This window comes from Lonchura striata, chromosome Z (assembly GCF_046129695.1).
Source record: "Lonchura striata isolate bLonStr1 chromosome Z, bLonStr1.mat, whole genome shotgun sequence".
Lineage (NCBI taxonomy): Eukaryota > Metazoa > Chordata > Aves > Passeriformes > Estrildidae > Lonchura > Lonchura striata.
In genome coordinates, this window is record NC_134642.1 from 1102640 (window position 1) to 1121567 (window position 18928).

The 18928-nt window shown below is 55.9% G+C and overlaps 2 protein-coding genes across 2 annotated transcripts in view; both read right to left on the bottom strand.

Moving 5' to 3' along the window:
* Nucleotides 1-293: 293 nt before the first annotated feature.
* On the bottom strand, nt 294-1906 carry LOC144248242 (uncharacterized). The gene is made up of 2 exons (XM_077790206.1): nt 1538-1906; nt 294-1260 (listed from the first exon to the last, which is right to left on the bottom strand). Exons 1-2 carry the CDS (start codon nt 1904-1906, stop codon nt 442-444), a joined length of 1188 nt encoding a protein of 395 aa, XP_077646332.1. The 3' UTR covers nt 294-441.
* Nucleotides 294-18928, bottom strand: part of MAPK4 (mitogen-activated protein kinase 4) — a 60596-nt gene continuing 41961 nt past the window's right edge. Inside the window, exons 3-6 of the mRNA XM_031507514.2 lie at nt 14315-14459; nt 8478-8639; nt 6345-6546; nt 294-4463 (exon numbers count right to left, since the gene is read on the bottom strand). Coding sequence (XP_031363374.1) covers nt 3776-4463; nt 6345-6546; nt 8478-8639; nt 14315-14459 — 1197 coding nt within the window. The 3' untranslated portion in view covers nt 294-3775. The remainder of the gene's footprint in view (nt 4464-6344; nt 6547-8477; nt 8640-14314; nt 14460-18928) is intronic.

Genomic DNA, 18928 nt, shown 5'->3' on the forward strand with positions numbered 1-18928 from the left:
AGACACAGATGATGACAGACTCTCAATTCCCTCCCTGTGACCCCGAGTGCTCAGGCAGCCTGAACCTGCTGAAACAAAGCTGGCTGAGGAGCAGCCCAACACCAGGTAACCCCAGAATGCAAATGTGATGTGATGTGATCTGGGTCTTCATGTTCACTCTTAAAAGCCTTTTCCAACCTGAATGAATTCTGTGATTTGCAGAAGAGATCTAGACACCACTACTGGAGTAAACACTTCACAATAACAATAGTAATAATTTGTGAAACAATTACACACTGCCACGCAAGGAAGGCTCAGGCCTTACATTTTATTTCTGCAAATGAGAGACAGATCTGGCTTGTGATCAGCTAAGCACACTCAGGTAACAAATTAAAGCCATCCCTCTTATCCCCTTTTCCCAGCATGTGACGCTGAGGTTTTGGAACGACATTAAACAAGAGCTCACAAAGCGAGATGGAAAATCCCAAGCGGCGGCGACACGCTCTGTTTGCTCGTTACTGAGTCCGTCTTACACTTTAATTGTGGGCCCACAGGACAACACTCGAGAGCAAAACCCTTTCTTTCACGGCCATAACAAACAGTCCTGCAGGCCTCTGGAGAAGAAGTGACAGCCCATGGGAATGGTGCTGGGCTGAGGGGACGTGGCCACCGCTGCCTGGCGAGGATTGCGCAGGCTGGTGTCCAGCCCCAGGGCAGCACGGCGCTGCTCCGCCTGCCAGAGGGGCTCCTGGGGTCACTGGCCGCTCTCCCCCCGTGCCCTGGGCTCTGCTGGCTCCGGGTGGGCAGCTGGCCACTCCGCTGCAGCCACGCCGCTCCCACTGGGATGGACGGATCCTCCTCCCGAGCCCGTGGGACACAGCCGAGGGTCCTGCGCCTTCCCTGCCCTGGCACACCGCCCTCCAGCCCGGGGGCAGCGGGACTGTGGGCAGTGGGGCAGTGGGCAGTGGGGCAGTGGGCAAGTGGGGCAGTGGGCAGTGGGCAATGGGAGAGTGGACAGTGGGGCTGTGGGCAGTGGGCAGTGGGAGAGTGGGCAGTGGGCAGTGGGCAGTGGGCAGTGGGGCTGTGGGCAGTGGGCAGTGGGAGAGTGGGCAGTGGGCAGTGGGCAGTGGGGCTGTGGGCAGTGAGAGAGTGGGCAGTGGGGCAGTGGGCAGTGGGGCTGTGGGCAGTGGGCAATGGGAGAGTGGGCAGTGGGAGAGTGGGCAGCGGGACCGTGGGCAGGGGGCTGTGGGCAGTGAGATATTGGGCAGTGGGCAGTGGGCAGTGGGGCCATGGGCAGTGGGGCTGTGGGCAGTGGGGCTGTGGGCAGTGGGGCTGTGGGCAGTGGGCAGTGGGAGAGTGGGCAGTGGGAGAGTGGGCAGCGGGACCGTGGGCAGGGGGCTGTGGGCAGTGAGATACTGGGCAGTGGGCAGTGGGAGAGTGGACAGTGGGGCTGTGGGGCTGTGGGCAGTGGGCAGTGGGCAGTGGGGCAGTGGGCAGTGGGGCTGTGGGCAGTGGGGCAGTGGGCAGAGGGGCAGTGGGGCAGTGGGGCAGTGGGGCTGTGGGCAGTGGGAGAGTGGGCAGTGGGATCATGGACAGTGGGATATTGGGCGGTGAGGCTGTGGGCAGTGGGATCACAGTCAGCAGGACAGTGGGCAGCACAACCGTGGGCAGCAGGACTGTGGGCAGCACAACCGTGGGCAGCAGGACCGTGGTCAGCAGGACCGTGGGCAGCAGGACAGTGGTCAGCAGGACCGTGGTCAGCAGGACCGTGGTCAGCAGGACCGTGGGCAGCAGGACAGTGGTCAGCAGGACCGTGGTCAGCAGGACCGTGGGCAGCAGGACCGTGGGCAGCAGGACCAAGGACAGCCAGCCGTGGTCTTCGGGGCTGGTTGGATCTGCTCCAGTGCGGGGCAGCTGCTCCTTCCATTGGAATGTCCCCCACCCCCAGTGAAAGTGCTGAGCTTTAGTTGAGGTATATCAATCATCTGCAACACCCCAGAAACCAAACCTCTGTCTCTGTCCCGTTTCCCCTTTCTAAACCGCTCTGGGGGACATGCAAACGCTCTCAGCAAGGACCTGAGACAAATGGCTTTGCCTTTTCAGGCCTCCTCCGTCAGCTTTGCCTTCCAAATGCCTTCCCCACCCCTGCAGCTGGACTTGCGCCCCATGCCATCCTTGCAGCTGGCTGCCTTCACACCAGTGCTGCCGATGGGCTGGAGCAGTGGCATTCCCATCGCCCCGACGCGAGATCCTCACACAGGAACACCTTCCTGGGCTTGTCAAAGCCTGCCACAGCTAACCCTGGTCCCAGCAAGAACGGAAACCAGCAAAGCAGCAAGCACTGCTGCTAGTCATCGGAGCCTCACACGCGTTTCTTCACGTCTCAGAGCGTTTAGCGGATTGCTTGTTAAAAGGGTAGAAATAATCCACACAGGAATAGTTAAATATGGGCCTTGCAGTACTAAATAGAGCAGTTTCTCCTGTACAAACGCCAGCAGCGCCGCTGTGCCAGGCAGCACAGCAGCAGGATGGTGAGGAAAGCAGAGGCTGTCTTGTATGGCACTGTTTACAGATCTCCCATTTAAAAAGCTGCCGAGTTGGGTTAAATATAAGTATAGAACATTTCTTCCCTATACAAACTCTTGTTAGCTGATTCATTATTAAGGTGCTCAGAAGTGTGGATGGAAACAGAAGGTACAGTAGATAGATCAGCCGTGTCTTCATCTATTTACACACAGTTGCCCGCTGACACCGGCATCTCCCAGAGAAGCTGGGAGCAAAGTGGCCGGTTAGGAAGCTCATGCCACAGGAACTGTTGTTTTCTTCACGAGATCTTTGTCAGGAGGAAAGCCTGTAGCACTTTGAGTCCTTTTTCAGCAGCAGAGGTGGGTGTGAGCTGAGCCCTGGCTGGGTCTGTGTGGCTGGAGGTGCCGGGCAGCGTCGCTCCCTGCTCCCAGCTCTCACGCCCGCCCAGCCCTCCCCATCCCGCTGGAATTCGCTGGTCTAGTGGCAGCTGTCCGAGCACCAGGCTGTCGCCCTGAAGTGCATCACACGGGCCCTCCGAAGTGCTCGGAAAGCTCAGATCCCCGTGCATCCCCCGCGACTGAAGGGAAGCTTTTGGTGTGAGAAACCACTAACCAGCAAAATGCACTTAGCAAAAATTTTGTCTTGTCCTCAGAGAAAATAAAACAGATCCCCAGCGGCCCGTACTTTGTAGGTCAAATTTCTTCCCCATTCATATTCTCAGAGAGTTATTTTTCTGTCTGGTGGCCAAACTCTACCTCTAGTTCCATTCTGTGCTGACTGACGGCTGGCATCACTTTATTCCGTACCTGTCCTCGCACAGGTGCCTCAGAGCGGCTCAGAGTTTGGCGTTTTGGGAACCTGTCCACCCAGGAGGGAATCTGACCGTACTGAAAATGTTAATTGTGTCCTTGTCGTTTCAAGTTGCTATAGAAAAAGAAAGGAAAATAAGTCTGTTTGACTACTGTTTGTAAACCTACCATGTACTGTCGTTTCTTCCCCTCGTACATTTAAGCTTCAAACAGGTCCCAGAGATCGCAAGGCAAGATTGTTAAGGCAGTGTAAGAAACCCAGGATTTCGCTCGCACCTCCGGATCCCCTTAGAAGCACTTCTAAGGCATCGCAAGGGGCGCGTGGTTTGTGCTTGCCTTTCCCGGAAAAGGCGTTGGGTAGTGTGGAGAGGGGACGCTCGGTGACACCCGGGAGCCGCCGGGCCCCGCGCAGCGGCCGCACCGCCCCGGAGGAACAGGGGTGCAGCGGGGCCCACGGGGGCTCACCACCGCTCCTTCTGGTACACCTCCGCCTGCACCATGTCCCCGGCGTGCTCCGAGATGCAGGCCCCGTTGATCTCGCTGAGCTTGTTGTCCGGAAGATCCTCGGGCTTCGTGCAAAGCTTCAGCGCCCTGGAGATGAAGACGTCCAGGTCGAAGTCGGGGTCGGTCTCGCTGCTCACCTCCGCGGGCTCCTTGTGCAGGTGGTGAGGAGAGGAGGGCAGGCTGCGCTCCTGCATCTCCGGCAGGGAGCTGGGGCACTCCAGCCCCGCCTGCGTGCTCTTCACCCACTGGGCGATCTCCAGAAACAGGTTGGATGGCTCCTCTTCCAGTGACAGCTCAGCTGCGGGTGCTATGGTCGCCCTTTTCCAGTGGGATAAATCCAGGATTAGCTTGGGCTCCGAGTAGTGGTGGGGCTTACTGTCCCTCCACAGCAACTTGTCCAGATAGGAGGGCGACCCCACTTTGTAATCGCACGACTTCCCGCAGTCGGCGTCGAACACGCGGTCCATGGACGAGTGGGACAGCTCCAGGAACCTCTCGGAGCTGCTCTGGGAGTATTTCCGCGGGTCGACCTGCGCCTCCTCCGCGGTGGACTCGGAGCCCGCGCGGGGGTCCCGCTGGACCTCGTCCATCTCGTGGGGCTTGTCGTGCCTCCAGTCCAGGTCGGAGGAGAGGCTGATGTGGTACCTGCCAAAGACACACCGCTGTGAGACACGGGCAACAGCAGTGCCCAAACCCGCCCCAGGCTGCTGCTGCTGCTCGCCCGGCCTTCTGCTCGCTGGTGTAATGTCTTACTGACATTCTCTTCTGCGTTAAAATGCCAGGGGGTCAGTAATTTTTATTGTCAAGAGCCTGAGATGCAGGAACAAAACCCCAACAAACAAACCAAGCAGCTCCTTCCTTCAGATGCCGATCATCTCCCCTCCCCTCGGGACTAAAAATTGATTAGCACCTTTAATAAGCAATCTACCCCTCAGCCCACAGACAGGTACCACAGCGAGAGTCCTTCCTGTTTGGTGACAGAACAGTAAAAGACCTAAAACTGACAGAACCAGAGGACGCAGTCTCAAGCTGTGCCAGGGGTTGGATATTAGGAAAAGGTTTTTACAGAAATAGTGATGAAGTTCTGGGATGGCTGCCCAGGGAGGTGGTGGAGTCACCATCCCTGGGTGTGTTTAACAAAGCCTGGATGTGGCACTGGGTGCCAGGGTTGAGTTGAGGTGCTGGGGCTGGGTTGGACTCAATGATCTTGAAGGTCTCTTCCAACCCGGTGATTCTGTGATTCTGGGAATTCTGTGACCAACCCCACCGAGGCTGGGCATCACCAGCTGGTTCTGATGTCAAGGACCCAGAGCATTCCTGAGCTCACCTTGCTCAGTGACAGCTTCTCCAGCCAGCCGAAATCCCTGCCCTGCACCTCCCCGACAGCCCCCACGGCTCTCCCAGTGATGCCTGACTTACTGGCTCCTGAGTGAGCTGCCTGTAGCACAGTTATCCCCAGTTCTGGGGCTCTGCCACAGCCACACGCTGCTCTCGGGTGTCCCACAGCACGCAGCCTCCTGTCCCCAGAACACCTGGCTCGTGCTGCAGGACCCACAGCCTGCAGTGGGCTGTTCCCAGTGTGTTTGCTGTACCTGGCAGGGGTGCTGGGGCTGTGGGGATACACCGAAGGTGAATATCCCACTTCCAGCCTTCCTCCCCACCCGACTGAGCCCCCCAGGCCCCACCCTGACCTTTATCACTCGGGCAAAGGGACTAATGACAGTGAGGGCGAGGAGAGGGTTCCTTTGGGTGATTTTTTCAATGCTGGTGAAGTCCAGTGGCTCAGGAAGGGGAGGAGGTTCAGTTGCTCTGCAGAGAGGAGCAGTGCTCAGAAATCCTCAGCCAGTTCATCCCCCACAGCCGGAAGGAGCTCTACAGAAAACTGAACCTACTGAATTCCCATCTGCTAATTTTGTCCTGCCTGCTCCAGTGCTGGAACTGGCCCAGTGGCTGGGGCAACCACCTAGAACGTGAGAGACCTCAGCTCAAGGCTTTCAGCTTCTAAACTTCCCGTGCGGCTTCCAGCAAACCGTTTAAACATCAACACAATTCAGGATGTTTTACAAGACCCCCAGATCTGTGGCCTCTGGGGTTTGTGCACCTTGAAAAGTGGTGAATGTAGCACAGTGCCAAATCAGGGCCAAATCACAGGGCCAAAAGGTACAAGAATTACAGTATTCTGTAACCTGTGCTATAGGGACAGAGGGCAGAGGTAAGGGCTGCAGAGCCACTTAAACCCAGGTGAAGACAACCTGGGCTGTGAGTAAAACCAAGAGCAGAAAGGTGCTCAGCGACTGGGGTGTGCAGGCTCTGCTTCTGGTCCCTGTGGAACCCAGGACGAGCCTCTGGGTGGCTTCAGCGAGGCGCCAGCTCGGGCTGGAATCACAGCGTGGCATCAAGAAGGAAAAGCAGGCGTCCTGCGTGGGCCTGGGACGCGGCTGCTGGAATCCAGCCAGCAGCACTCAGAGTGCTCTGCCCGGAGCACTGCAGGCAGGATCTGCTCTCCAGCCCGCCCTGGCGCCCTACCTGTCCCAGGTGGACATCTGGCTCTGGTTGGCCTCCATCAGCAGGATGTCGTCGATCTCGTCCTCGATGCGGAACGGGTGCTGGGACACCGGCTCGTCCTCGGGGCAGGAGTACGGGCTCATGTAGGGGTGCTGCAGGCCCATCTCAGCCGTTAATCGATCCATGGGGTTAAATGTCAGTATTTTCTCCAGAAAATCAATCGCTGCGAGGAAGAGACAAACAAGCTCGCCAATTCCTCAAAAGCAGGAACTGCCTCGCCAGCCCCCTGAACAAATCCCCCTGCCGTAAGGGATGGGTTAAAGGCCATCCCCAGGTGGACCCAAGCCGGGCACTTCTGTCCTTGCTGTGTCCCCCTGCTCCTCACGGGAGCTGTGAGCCTGCAGGGGAGCAACCCTGCAGCCCTGCAGCACAGCTGGGGCAGCGACTGCGAGAGCACCCTGGCACCTGTGCAGGACTGCAGGCGTGCATCACACACCCGGCGTGACAGCCCCGCACTGAGCTGACATCTCACCCCAAAACAGCCTTCGGATCTGGGATCTGGGATCTGGGATTTGAGCTGGGTCTGACTCCACGCCCTCACATCCACTGGGCAAGCACGCCAATTTCACGTCTTAGGTACAATCTGCATGAAGCAGATGGTATTTACTGCAATTTTTGAAAGCCTTTGGCGTGACTGATGCTACGAAATTATTTCACCCATCAATGTTTGAAGAATTATGAGTGGCTAAAATAGTTTTAGGAAGACTGTGGTGCGTGAACTCTTTCTGTGATGGCAGGAAATGTAAGTGCAATTAAACCTAAATGCAGAGTGTTTGCTATGATTGCTTTGATAATTCCTTCTACTGAGGCTATGTGTAAAGGTAAAATCCTGTTGCTGAAGTTGTTGCTTGTCCTGTTGTTCATGGGAAAGTCCCTTTGAGTTCAAGCAATAAAAATAGGAATAATGCCTTTTTTCAGATACAGCTTCGCATTGAAGCCTTCAGGAACATCCCCATTAAAGATGTTACCGTGTGAATGGGACAGTTTCTGTAGGGGCAGGACCCCTCGGCAGAAAGGACAGCCACACGTGCTGCCCCAGAGCTTAAACATTAACCAATTTACGACTGTCTCCCACGAGATTACCTCACCGCCCGGACTAATTAAGCAGAAAGGAATCAATTACTCCATAAGGTCACAACAACACATTACAGGCTAAATATTGTGATGCACCGCGGGGCAGCGAGGCAGGAAAATGACAATGAATTGTGTCAGGGGTGCGGGTGACCTTTCCTCCTGCAGCCACGGCAGGGAATAATCCTGCTGCTGCTTGCAGAGGCTGACACGGCTGCCCCGGCGCCGGGGATGTCGTGGCACCAGGGCATGTCCCAAATGAGGAGCCACACAGCAAACGGGAGCCCAGCCTGGTCCTGACCTCCCAAAAGCAGGTGGCCAGGCCGGGTTTAAGCCTCAGAAGGAGCTCAGAGAGCACTGGCTGATGCTGTCTGTAACACCTCAGGAGCCGGGGTGTTGGTCCAGACAAGGAAGGAAAAGCCTGTCCCTCGCTGTGCTGCACAACTGTGCTCAGGCCAGCACAGCGAGGAGCCGACGGGGCTTGGAAGGGACCTCTGGGCTGAGTCCTCGCTCAGAGCTCGGGGAGACACACGGGAAGCCAGGGATGTACCTCCAAAGGGCTTTGGAAGTGTGTTTCACCCTTAGGAGCCAGCTGTGAGCAATATGCAGCACCATGAGTGCTGTCCCGTGGCAGGGCCCAGGGACAGGCCGCCTGCGAGGGGACAGCAGTGGGGATATTAGGAAAAAACTTTTTCATTGAAAGAATAATAAAATACTGGATTTGTCTTCCTGGGGAGGTGGTGGAATGACCATCTCTGGATATGTTTAAAAAAAGACTGGACTTGGCACTTGGTGCTATGGTCTAGTTGTGGTGTTGGGGCATGTGTTGGACTTGATGATCTCAGAGGTCTCTTCCAACCTCGTGATTCTGTGATGTCTGCGCTACAGCCAGGGATGTGCAGCCCCTTCTCCAGCCTTTCCCAGGCCTTAGGCCTGAGACAGCTCCTGTGGCACTCCAAGGAGACGGCTCCGAGCACACGGCAGCCGGGGGAAGCCCCGCCGAGCCAGCGGCCAGCACGGTACCTTCACCGTCCACCTCGGGCAGCAGCTTGCGCAGCGGCTTCCGCACCTCCCACGTGCTGTTGATGAACATGGGCATCACCTTCAGCAGCTCCTCCTTGTCCTCCTGGTGGATGACGGGGATTGTCTCCAGAATCAGCTGCATCTGCTCCAGCTCGTGGCCCCCTGCACGGGAAGAAGGGCGCGGTGAGACGAGGCGCGGGAGTTAGACTGGGGCGGGCGTGGGGTGCTGTCAGCTCCGGGCGTCCCGAGCTCCACCTTTAGAGGAACGCAGGTGCCCAACCCCAAGAGGAAAGGTGTTTTCTGACCGGCTCCCAGCAGCTGCTGGGCACCAAGTCACGGCTCTGGTGGTGGCAGTCCCCCCGGCTGCCACGTGCCGTGTTTGCAGCCCTTTTCCTTCAGGATGTATTTATCCGTACGACCCCAAGCCCCGCTCAGGGCTGGCTGCCGGTCAGTGAGAGGAGAGGAGCAGCAGAGCCAAGCAGGGCACCTCGTTAGTGAGTGCCAATCCCACTCCTCAGGTGCTCCTGGATGGCACCAAGAGCTCCGTGGAGGATTTCCAGAGGAGCCCGGCAGGAGCGCGGAGCCGCGCCGTTGAATCCCTGCCTGCCAGGAGGGCTGGCTGGAAATGCTGCGTCCTCAGAGGCACTGCCGGAGCCCAGCTCACCCCTCTGGCTGCCCTGGCTGTCCCCAGACCCTGGCACAAGACAAAAACAACCATGGCTTTGATTTTAGCTCATGGAAAAAGCTGCCAACTCTGTGTGAGGAGTTACAAGCCACAAGGGTTTGAGTGGCGTGGTGGTTGAATTAACACAGGGTGAAAAAGTAGAATTTTGGGGGTTTTCCAGTGGGGTTCAAGGGGACAAGATGGAGGGATTTGAGCATGTCCTGGCCTTCTCCTTCTCCTTGCCCTCCATGTCTTGCTGTGCTGGTGACACTTTTCTGTTGGTTTAAGGTAGAGACAAACTGTCCAACATAAATGACAGATACTGGCACATTATTGTAAACATGGCACACACAGTTTTTGGTATAAAATGTAAATGCCACCCAAGATGGAGAACAGAATGCCATGGCCGAGCTGCTGGACAGAGCTCAGCAGGTCAGAGAAAGAATGTTAAAGAAAAGGAACAATAAACAACCTTGAGAAGCCGACCCTGCGCGTTTCAAACAGCTTTGGCTGTGCAGGCTAAGAAACAAAGGCTTTTACAATCTTAAGGTCATCCCAACACCCAGACCCCTGGGGCAGCCTGAACAACGGGGGTTTTTGGGCTACCAAGCCCTGCTGTCCCAGTCCTGCACTTCGGGCTGCTCCAACAGTGAGCAGGACGCGTCTGATCCACGACAAGGAGAGCTGAGCTCATCCACGGCCACACTTGTGATCAGCCAGCAGGGAGGGTGGGAGAGGCCACAGGGGATGGGGACCACTTGTCCCGAGGCAGCCCGGTGCTTGCAGGGGCTCCCCTCCACAGCCCAGAGCTCCCTGAGTATTGCAAATGAACCCATGGGAAGAAATTATGATGTCTGCTCCAGCTCAAGAGGCTGAATGATTTCTGTATTATAACTAGGCTATAATACATCAATATACTATTTAAAGGAGATACTAAAAATACAAACCTACTTTTTCTACCTACCATACCTAACTCCTCACAACTCGTGCCCCTCTCTGAGAGCCCAGCCCCAGGTGGGTTGGATTGGCCACCAGGCTCAAAAAATCCTCACCAGAATCCAACCAAGCAATCACCCTAGGTAAACAATTCTCCAAACACATTCCACATGGGAAAAACAAGGAGCAGAAATAAAAATTTTCTCTTTCTTTCCTCTGTGCTCCTCTTTGAAAAAATCCTGAGAGAGAGAAGAATGTGCCTGCCACACCTGTGGGTCAGCATGAGTTTTCCAGACTCACAGAGCCACAGGAAAAGCAAAGAGGACAAAAGGAGGGACGCCCTTCCCATATCAATCCTGGGCAGATTAATTCCCTTTCCTACAGAAGAGCTAATTTTAGGTCACTCAGAGATTCACAGCGTGACTCCAGGGGAAACCAAAGGTATCTGCCACGAAATGAACACCTTGTTAGTCAGGCTAATTCCCAAGCTGTGACCAAAATTACAGGGTGATGAAAGTCACAAAGCCTTGGTGGCTCTTCTCTTGGTGCAGCCCCAGCCACTGCTCTCTGAAGATACCTGGCAGCCAAAAGACACCGTGTTTAGTCACACAAAGAAGCTGCTAATGCAGTACTGGAAGCCTTGAATTATGGCTCTCCAGAAACCCCATTCTCTTCCATTATCCTCTATTTATGGAATTCCCAGGGACCTTTTCCTGAAGGCATTAACTCCTGAAAAGGGGAACACGAACCACAGGCAGAATAAACGCAGCAGGCTGTTGTTACCCAGGGGAGAACGAGGAGCTCTGCACCACATCTTGGAAAAGAGAACCTTCTCCAGGCTTGCAGCCAAGTCCCAGGGAAGCACCCAAGGCTGGGAGTAAGCCCTGATGCCATGGGAAAAGCCCCTGTGCCATCTCTAGCTCTTGTTCAGAGGCACAGCACCACTGGTGGACCCCATGGAGATCCGCAAGAACAGATCTCTTCTCCATTTTTCTCCTCTTTTCTCCCTTTTTCCCATTCACTCCTGCTCCCACTGCTGCATCTTTTGGTGGAAGGGACACAGGAGGGAGCTGTAGGTGCTCAGCTATGGGTGCTCTCCCCTGTTTTCCGTGGGGAAGCTCTCCCGAGGCCTGCAAGCCATGTTCCAGGTGCTGGGCAGGAGCTGCACGCTGTGAGCCTGGGGACAGCCAGGTCTGCTGTGGCCTCCCAGGGCTCTGCCAAGCCCACAGCACCCAGGGAAGGGCCTCTGGAAGGGGCTGGGGTCCCTTTTTGCTGCGCGTCCAGTAACTCGTGTGGGAGGATGGGAGCAGTGAGTGGCATCTACTCCGAATAACCAATCACCTTCATTCACCTGCCTGGCTTAAGCACCCCAGATAGACTGCCGAGTTAATTATATTGATTTATGCTCAGCACTCAATTTAAACTGCGCTGCTGACGCACTCTCAAGAAACCATTTACCAGGGCAAGGTGCTGCTGCAGGCTGGAGGCTTTCTATGAGCTACACGGCTGCCACTCCCCACGGGGCGCTGGCTGGCACCCAGGGCTCTGAGAAACCCTCATCCTGCAGGGAGAGAGGCTGTAGTTCTGTGAAACCCTCATCCTACAGCTCAGAGAAACTCTCATCCTGCAGGGAGGGAGGCTGTAGTTCTGTGAAACCCTCATCCTACAGCTCAGAGAAACTCTCATCCTGCAGGGAGGCTGTAGTTCTGTGAAACCCTCATCCTACAACTCTGAGAAACCCTCATCCTGCAGGGAGAGAGGCTGCAACTCTGAGAAACTCATCCTGCAGCTCTGTGAAACCCTCACCCTGCAGGGAGGGAGGCTGTAGTTCTGTGAAACTCATCCTGCAGCTCAGAGAAACTCTCATCCTGCAGGGAGGGAGGCTGTAGTTCTGTGAAACTCATCCTACAGCTCACAGAAACCCTCATCCTGCAGGGAGAGAGGCTATTGCTCTGTGAAACTCTCATCCTGCAGCTCAGAGAAACTCATCCTGCAGCTCTGAGAAACTCATCCTGCATCTCTGGGAAACCCTCATCCTGCAGCTCAGAGAAACTCTCATCTTGCAGGGAGAGAGGTTGTAGCTCAATGAAACTCATCCTGCAGCTGAGAGAAACTCACCCTGCAGCTCAGTGAAACTCATCCTGCAGGGAGAGAGGTTGTAGTTCTGTGAAACTCTCATCCTGCAGCTCAGTGAAACTCATCCTGCATCTCTGTGAAACCCTGGCATCCTGCAGCTCAGAGAAACTCATCCTGCAGCTCTGAGAAACTCATCTTGCAGGGAGAGAAGCTGTAGTTCTGTGAAACTCTTATCCTACATCTCTGTGAAACTCTCACCCTGCAGCTCAGTGAAACTCATCCTGCAAGGAGAGAGTCTGTAGTTCTGAGAAACTCTCATCCTGAAGCTCTGAGAAACTCCTGCATCTCTGAGAAACCCTCATCCTGCAGCTTTGAGAAACTCATCCTGCCTGCAGGGAGGGAGGCTGCAGCTTTGAGAAACTCTCATCCTGCAGGGAGAGAGGCTGCAACTCTGAGAAACTCATCCTGCAGCTGTGAGAAACTCATCCTGCAGCTGTGAGAAACATCCTGCAGCTCTGAGAAGCCCTCATCCTGCCTGCAGGGAGGCTGCAGCTGGCGTGGGGTGAGCTCCTTCTCCTGAGCAAAGAGAAGAGCAAGAGCAGAGGGGAATTCATGCTGCTGTGCAGGTGTTTGTGAGCTTTAGCTGCTCTGAGGGGCTGGGCTTTACTCCCCTCCTCTCTGGACACCACGGGCATCCTGCCTGCTGCCAGGCTCCTACCCTGGCCCTGCTGTGCCTGCTGGCACAGGAGGGGCCCGGAACTTCCCATGACAATGACAGATTTTGAAAGCCACCCAAAAGGAGTTATTCTGAGCTTGGTTTTGATCCCCGCCCATTAACCAAGCATCCTGCCAGCCCCTGGGGATGATTCAGTGATTTCACGGGATGCTCGCAGCGTGTGTCGGGCTGAGCCCAGCCTGTGGTGTGCCAAACCCCACCTCTGATCACCAAATCACCTCTGCTCTGCGCCTGCTGAGGGCTGTCAGGAACCAACCTGGGGAGGTTCCTGCTCTGGGGCAGAGGACAGATCAATCCCATCCCAGGACTACTTCTGCCTCTGTCTTACCTCGAAATGAGCTTAAAGCACCGCCTTGGATACCTCAGCCAAAATTACCTGTCCCATGGGATCCACAAAGAGCAAAAAGAAACCCAAGCTGGGGCTGAGAGAGGGGTCAGGCAGAGTGTGGAAAGCCAGAAATGCTCGGGAGCTCAGAAACAGCTCCTGTTTTGCTGTTTGGCGTGAGGAATAAGTGCAGGGGAACAGAGTGCAGCATCTCCCAGCAAGGTCAGACAATGCCCTGCACGTGCAGGTGTCCCTGCTCCTAGAACATATCCCAAGGAAACACCAGGAGCAGACAGCCTAAACGAACAGTTTTCAAAGCTGAAATCCTTGAGCTGGAGAGTTTTGGTGAAATTGAGGACAAAAAGAAGGAAGGAAAGGGAGGCACTTTTAATGATCGCTTCATAATGGTACTGACTGCTTATTTTTAAGCTTTCACAAAAGAAATATGGAAGATGCAGGCAGGAGTGGGGAGGCAGCAGCAGAGCAGCTGCAGACTAAGTCTGCAGAGCTCTTCTTCGCTGAGGTATCTGCGAAGGAAACGTTCTCCTCCATTATTAACGGGTCTGATTATTTATTTACACAACTCTGCAAACAGCTGCTCACAAAAGGCGTTAAGCCTTGTCGTTCAGAGTGCTGGCAGGCACAGAGGACATCCCGGGAGGAGCTGCAGCATCCCTCAGTGATGGCTCCGTGTCCCAGCCTGGGAAGTACAGCTTTGCTCCCCACACAGCATTTTTGGGACTCTGTTAAATGCATATTTTCTTCTCAATAACGTCAGAGCTGAGCTTTGAATGCTGCATTGATAACTCCTTGCTGTGCTTTTGTTGTCTTCTTTTCTTGCACCTCACCTTTACAGCTGCAATCCGTGCTCACAGGTAAATCCTAAAAGTTACAGGTCATTCAAATATCTTCCCATAAAGAAAATAAATAACTTGGAGACACCAATCACGATCCAAATCCATGGAATAGAGTACAAACCTGCTGGAACAGGGCACCAGCACCTCCTCTCCTCACACAGGGAAATTCCCTCTGCCGGGCTAGCCTCGGAATTGGGTAGCAAGGAAGGGAGAAAAGTGAATCAACGGGAGACAGAAACTTACCAGCGAAGAGCATCCTCCCAGTCAGCATCTCGGCCAGGATGCAGCCAGCTGCCCACATGTCGATGGCTTTGGTGTAGTTGTTGGGCGACAGGAGGAGGCGGGGGGAGCGGTACCACTTGGTCACCAAGCCTTCGGAGAGGTACCCCTGCAACAGCAGAGAGGGATCAGGAGGGGAATGGATAGAGAGCTCCTGCACCCTGAGCAGAGAGGGATCAGGAGGGGAATGGATAGAGAGCTCCTGCACCCCAAACAGAGAGGGATCAGGAGGGGAATGGATAGAGAGCTCCTGCACCCCAAAGAGAGAGGGATCAGGAGGGGAATGGATAGAGAGCTCCTGCACCCTGAGCACAGAGGGATCAGGAGGGGAATGGATAGAGAGCTCCTGCACCCTGAGCAGAGAGGGATCAGGAGGGGAATGGATAGAGAGCTCCTGCACCCCAAACAGAGAGGGATCAGGAGGGGAATGGATAGAGAGCTCCTGCACCCTGAGCAGAGAGGGATCAGGAGGGGAATGGATAGAGAGCTCCTGCACCCCAAACAGAGAGGGATCAGGAGGAGGAATGGATAGAGAGCTCCTGCACCCTGAGCAGAGAGGGATCAGGAGGGGAATGGATAGAGAGCTCCTGCACCCCAAACAGAGAGGGATCAGGAGGGGAATGGATAGAGAGCTTCTCCACCCCAAACAGAGAGGGATCAGGAGGGGAATGGATAGAGAGCTCCTGCACCCCAAACAGAGAGGGATCAGGAGGGGAATGGATAGAGAGCTTCTCCACCCCAAACAGAGAGGGATCAGGAGGGGAATGGATAGAGAGCTCCTGCACCCCAAACAGAGAGGGATCAGGAGGGGAATGGATAGAGAGCTTCTCCACCCCAAACAGAGAGGGATCAGGAGGGGATGGATAGAGAGCTCCTGCACCCTGAGCAGAGAGGGATCAGGAGGGGAATGGATAGAGAGCTCCTGCACCCTGAGCAGAGAGGGATCAGGAGGGGAATGGATAGAGAGCTCCTGCACCCCAAACAGAGAGGGATCAGGAGGGGAATGGATAGAGAGCTCCTGCACCCTGAGCAGAGAGGGATCAGGAGGGGAATGGATAGAGAGCTCCTGCACCCTGAGCAGAGAGGGATCAGGAGGAGGAATGGATAGAGAGCTCCTGCACCCCAAACAGAGAGGGATCAGGAGGAGGAATGGATAGAGAGCTTCTCCACCCCAAACAGAGAGGGATCAGGAGGGGAATGGATAGAGAGCTCCTGCACCCCAAACAGAGAGGGATCAGGAGGAGGAATGGATAGAGAGCTCCTGCACCCTGAGCAGAGAGGGATCAGGAGGGGAATGGATAGAGAGCTTCTCCACCCCAAACAGAGAGGGATCAGGAGGGGAATGGATAGAGAGCTCCTGCACCCTGAGCAGAGAGGGATCAGGAGGGGAATGGATACAGAGCTCCTGCACCCCAAACAGAGAGGGATCAGGAGGGGAATGGATAGAGAGCTCCTGCACCCTGAGCAGAGAGGGATCAGGAGGGGAATGGATAGAGAGCTCCTGCACCCCAAACAGAGAGGGATCAGGAGGGGAATGGACAGTAGAGCTCCTCTATCCTGAGCAGAGAGGGATCAGGAGGGGAATGGACAGCAGAGCTCCTGCACCCTGAGCAGAGAGGGATCAGGAGGGGGAAAAGGCAGTAGAGCTCCTGCACCCTGAGCAGAGAGGGATCAGGAGGGGAATGGATAGAGAGCTCCTGCACCCTGAGCAGAGAGGGATCAGGAGGAGGGAAAGCAGAGCTCCTCCACCCCGAGCAGAAAGGGATCAGGACAGAACAGGCAGCAGCTCCTCCATCCTGAGCACAGAGGGTTCAGGACAGGAACTGGCAGCAGAGCTCCTCCATCCTGATCAGGGAGGGTTCAAGACAGGAACAGGCAGCAGCTCCTCCACCCTGAGCAGAGAGCTCTCAGGAGGAGGAAAAGCAGCAGAGCTCCTCCACCCTGAGGAGAGAGGGATCAGGAGGGGGAAAAGGCAGCAGAGCTCCTCCATTCTCAGCAGAGAGGGCTCATGACAGGAACAGGCAGAAGCTTCTCCACCCTGAGCAGAGAGGGCTCAGGACAGAATGGGCAGCAGAGCTCCTGCATCCTGAACAGAAAGGGATCAGGAGGGGGAAAAGCAGCAGAGCTCCTCGCGGTCACTTCCCAGCGCAGGGAATCCTGCCCCCAGGGCTGCGCTGCTGCCCCACGGGATCTGGGGAACACCAGTGGGGACAGGGACACCTCAGGGCTCCACCAGGCAGGGCACGGGCTGTTTGTCACCATGGTAGTGCAGCACCACCTGCAAAGGACAGATGGCTGTGGCAGCACAGAGCTGCGGATCACACCTGCCCGAGTCATCCCAGGTCACCTCTGGAGGCTTGGATGTGTCCTATGAATCCCAATCCCCCTTCATGGGAGACATTGGCCAGAAAATCAAAAGCATCAGGATGGATCCACAGCACAGTGTGGAAGGAAAGCCTCTGGTATCAGACCTGTCTGCGAGGGGTGCAGAACTGCCAAGGGCTCTCAGCCAAGACTCCCACAACAACAAGCCAGGGGAAAAGTGGGAAAATCCTTCTGGGGAGCACCTAGCTGATTCAGGGATGGGAAAACCTGTTCCTCTGCACTGAGCCTGAGCCTTGCCTGACAAATCATCCTCTGGCATGGCGAGGGGCAGCTCCTCAGCCCGGCCCCACTGTGCTGGCAGTGGGGATGTTTGGGGCAGTCCTCACCCCTCTGTGCTGGCACTGAGGATGTTTGGGGCAGTCCTCACCCCACTGTGCTGGCAGTGGGGATGTTTGGGGCAGTCCTCACCCCTCTGTGCTGGCACTGAGGATGTTTGGGGCAGTCCTCACCCCACTGTGCTGGCAGTGGGGATGTTTGGGGCAGTCCTCACCCCACTGTGCTGGCACTGAGGATGTTTGGGGCGCTCCTCACCCCACTGTGCTGGCACTGAGGATGTTTGGGGAGTCCTCACCCCACTGTGCTGGCAGTGGGGATGATTGGGACAGCTCCTCACCCCTCTGTGCTGGCACTGGGGATGTTTGGGGAGTCCTCACCCCACTGTGCTGGCACTGAGGATGTTTGGGGAGTCCTCACCCCACTGTGCTGGCACTGAGGATGTTTGGGGCGCTCCTCAGCCCAGCCCCACTGTGCTGGCAGTGGGGATGTTTGGGGAGTCCTCACCCCACTGTGCTGGCAGTGGGGATGTTTGGGGAGTCCTCACCCCACTGTGCTGGCAGTGGGGATGTTTGGGGAGTCCTCACCCCACTGTGCTGGCAGTGGGGATGTTTGGGCAGTCCTCACCCCACTGTGCTGGCAGTGGGGATGTTTGGGGCAGTCCTCACCCCACTGTGCTGGCACTGAGGATGTTTGGGGAGTCCTCACCCCACTGTGCTGGCAGTGGGGATGTTTTGGGCGCTCCTCACCCCACTGTGCTGGCAGTGGGGATGTTTGGGGCAGCTCCTCACCCCACTGTGCTGGCAGTGGGGATGTTTGGGGCAGCTCCTCACCCCACTGTGCTGGCAGTGGGGATGTTTGGGGCAGTCCTCACCCCACTGTGCTGGCAGTGGGGATGTTTTGGGCGCTCCTCACCCCACTGTGCTGGCAGTGGGGATGTTTGGGGCAGTCCTCACCCCACTGTGCTGGCACTGAGGATGTTTTGGGCGCTCCTCACCCCACTGTGCTGGCAGTGGGGATGTTTGGGGAGTCCTCACCCCACTGTGCTGGCACTGAGGATGTTTGGGGAGTCCTCACCCCACTGTGCTGGCAGTGGGGATGTTTGGGGCAGTCCTCACCCCACTGTGCTGGCAGTGGGGATGTTTGGGGCAGCTCCTCACCCCACTGTGCTGGCACTGAGGATGTTTTGGGCGCTCCTCACCCCACTGTGCTGGCAGTGGGGATGTTTGGGGAGTCCTCACCCCACTGTGCTGGCACTGAGGATGTTTGGGGCAGTCCTCACCCCACTGTGCTGGCAGTGGGGATGTTTGGGGCGCTCCTCAGCCCAGCCCCACTGTGCTGGCAGTGGGGATGGAGTTTGGGATGCCTGACCTTGTTCCCAGGAGAAGCTCTCAGCAGCATCCATGGGATGAAGGCCATCCGGTCTCTGAAGCAAGGCCCTCCTGCTCCTGAGCCCACCTGGATTTGTCACCAGAGCCAAGAGCTCCCAGCCCTGCTGGAGCCACGGGACGTGTCCCCGCAGCCTGGGAATAACCCTGGCACCACCAGGGACCCCTCACTGCCACCCTGGGGTTGGGCATGGATGGTTATTGCATCGGGATAACACTGGAATATTCACAAGCAGCCCTTTCTATATCAAATATAACACATTAACAGAAGGAGGTAGATTGAAATGCAGCAGGAGCAGCAAAATAAAATTAAGTTATAAAGCTGAATTGCATTTAAATGCCACAAAGCATTTGGAGAACGTAAAAATGCAATGACGGCATGGACACAGCTCACATAAAAGCTTATTTGAAAACTCTATCCCTGCTGATTTAGTCCCACAGACTGTTTCCAGCTGCACTACACCTGGAGTTGTGCTGCAGGGCATTTCCTGGGATGCTGTAGGATGCATCTCTCCACCTAAACACCACAAAC

Coding starts and splice junctions, on each gene's coding strand:
- LOC144248242 (XM_077790206.1), bottom strand. CDS start 1,906: ATGGAAGGAGCAGCTGCCCCGCACTGGAGCAGATCCAACCAGCCCCGA. Junction 1,261..1,537: donor CCCACTCTCCCACTGCCCAC/AGCCCCACTGCC, acceptor CCATGGCCCCAC/TGCCCACTGCCCACTGCCCA.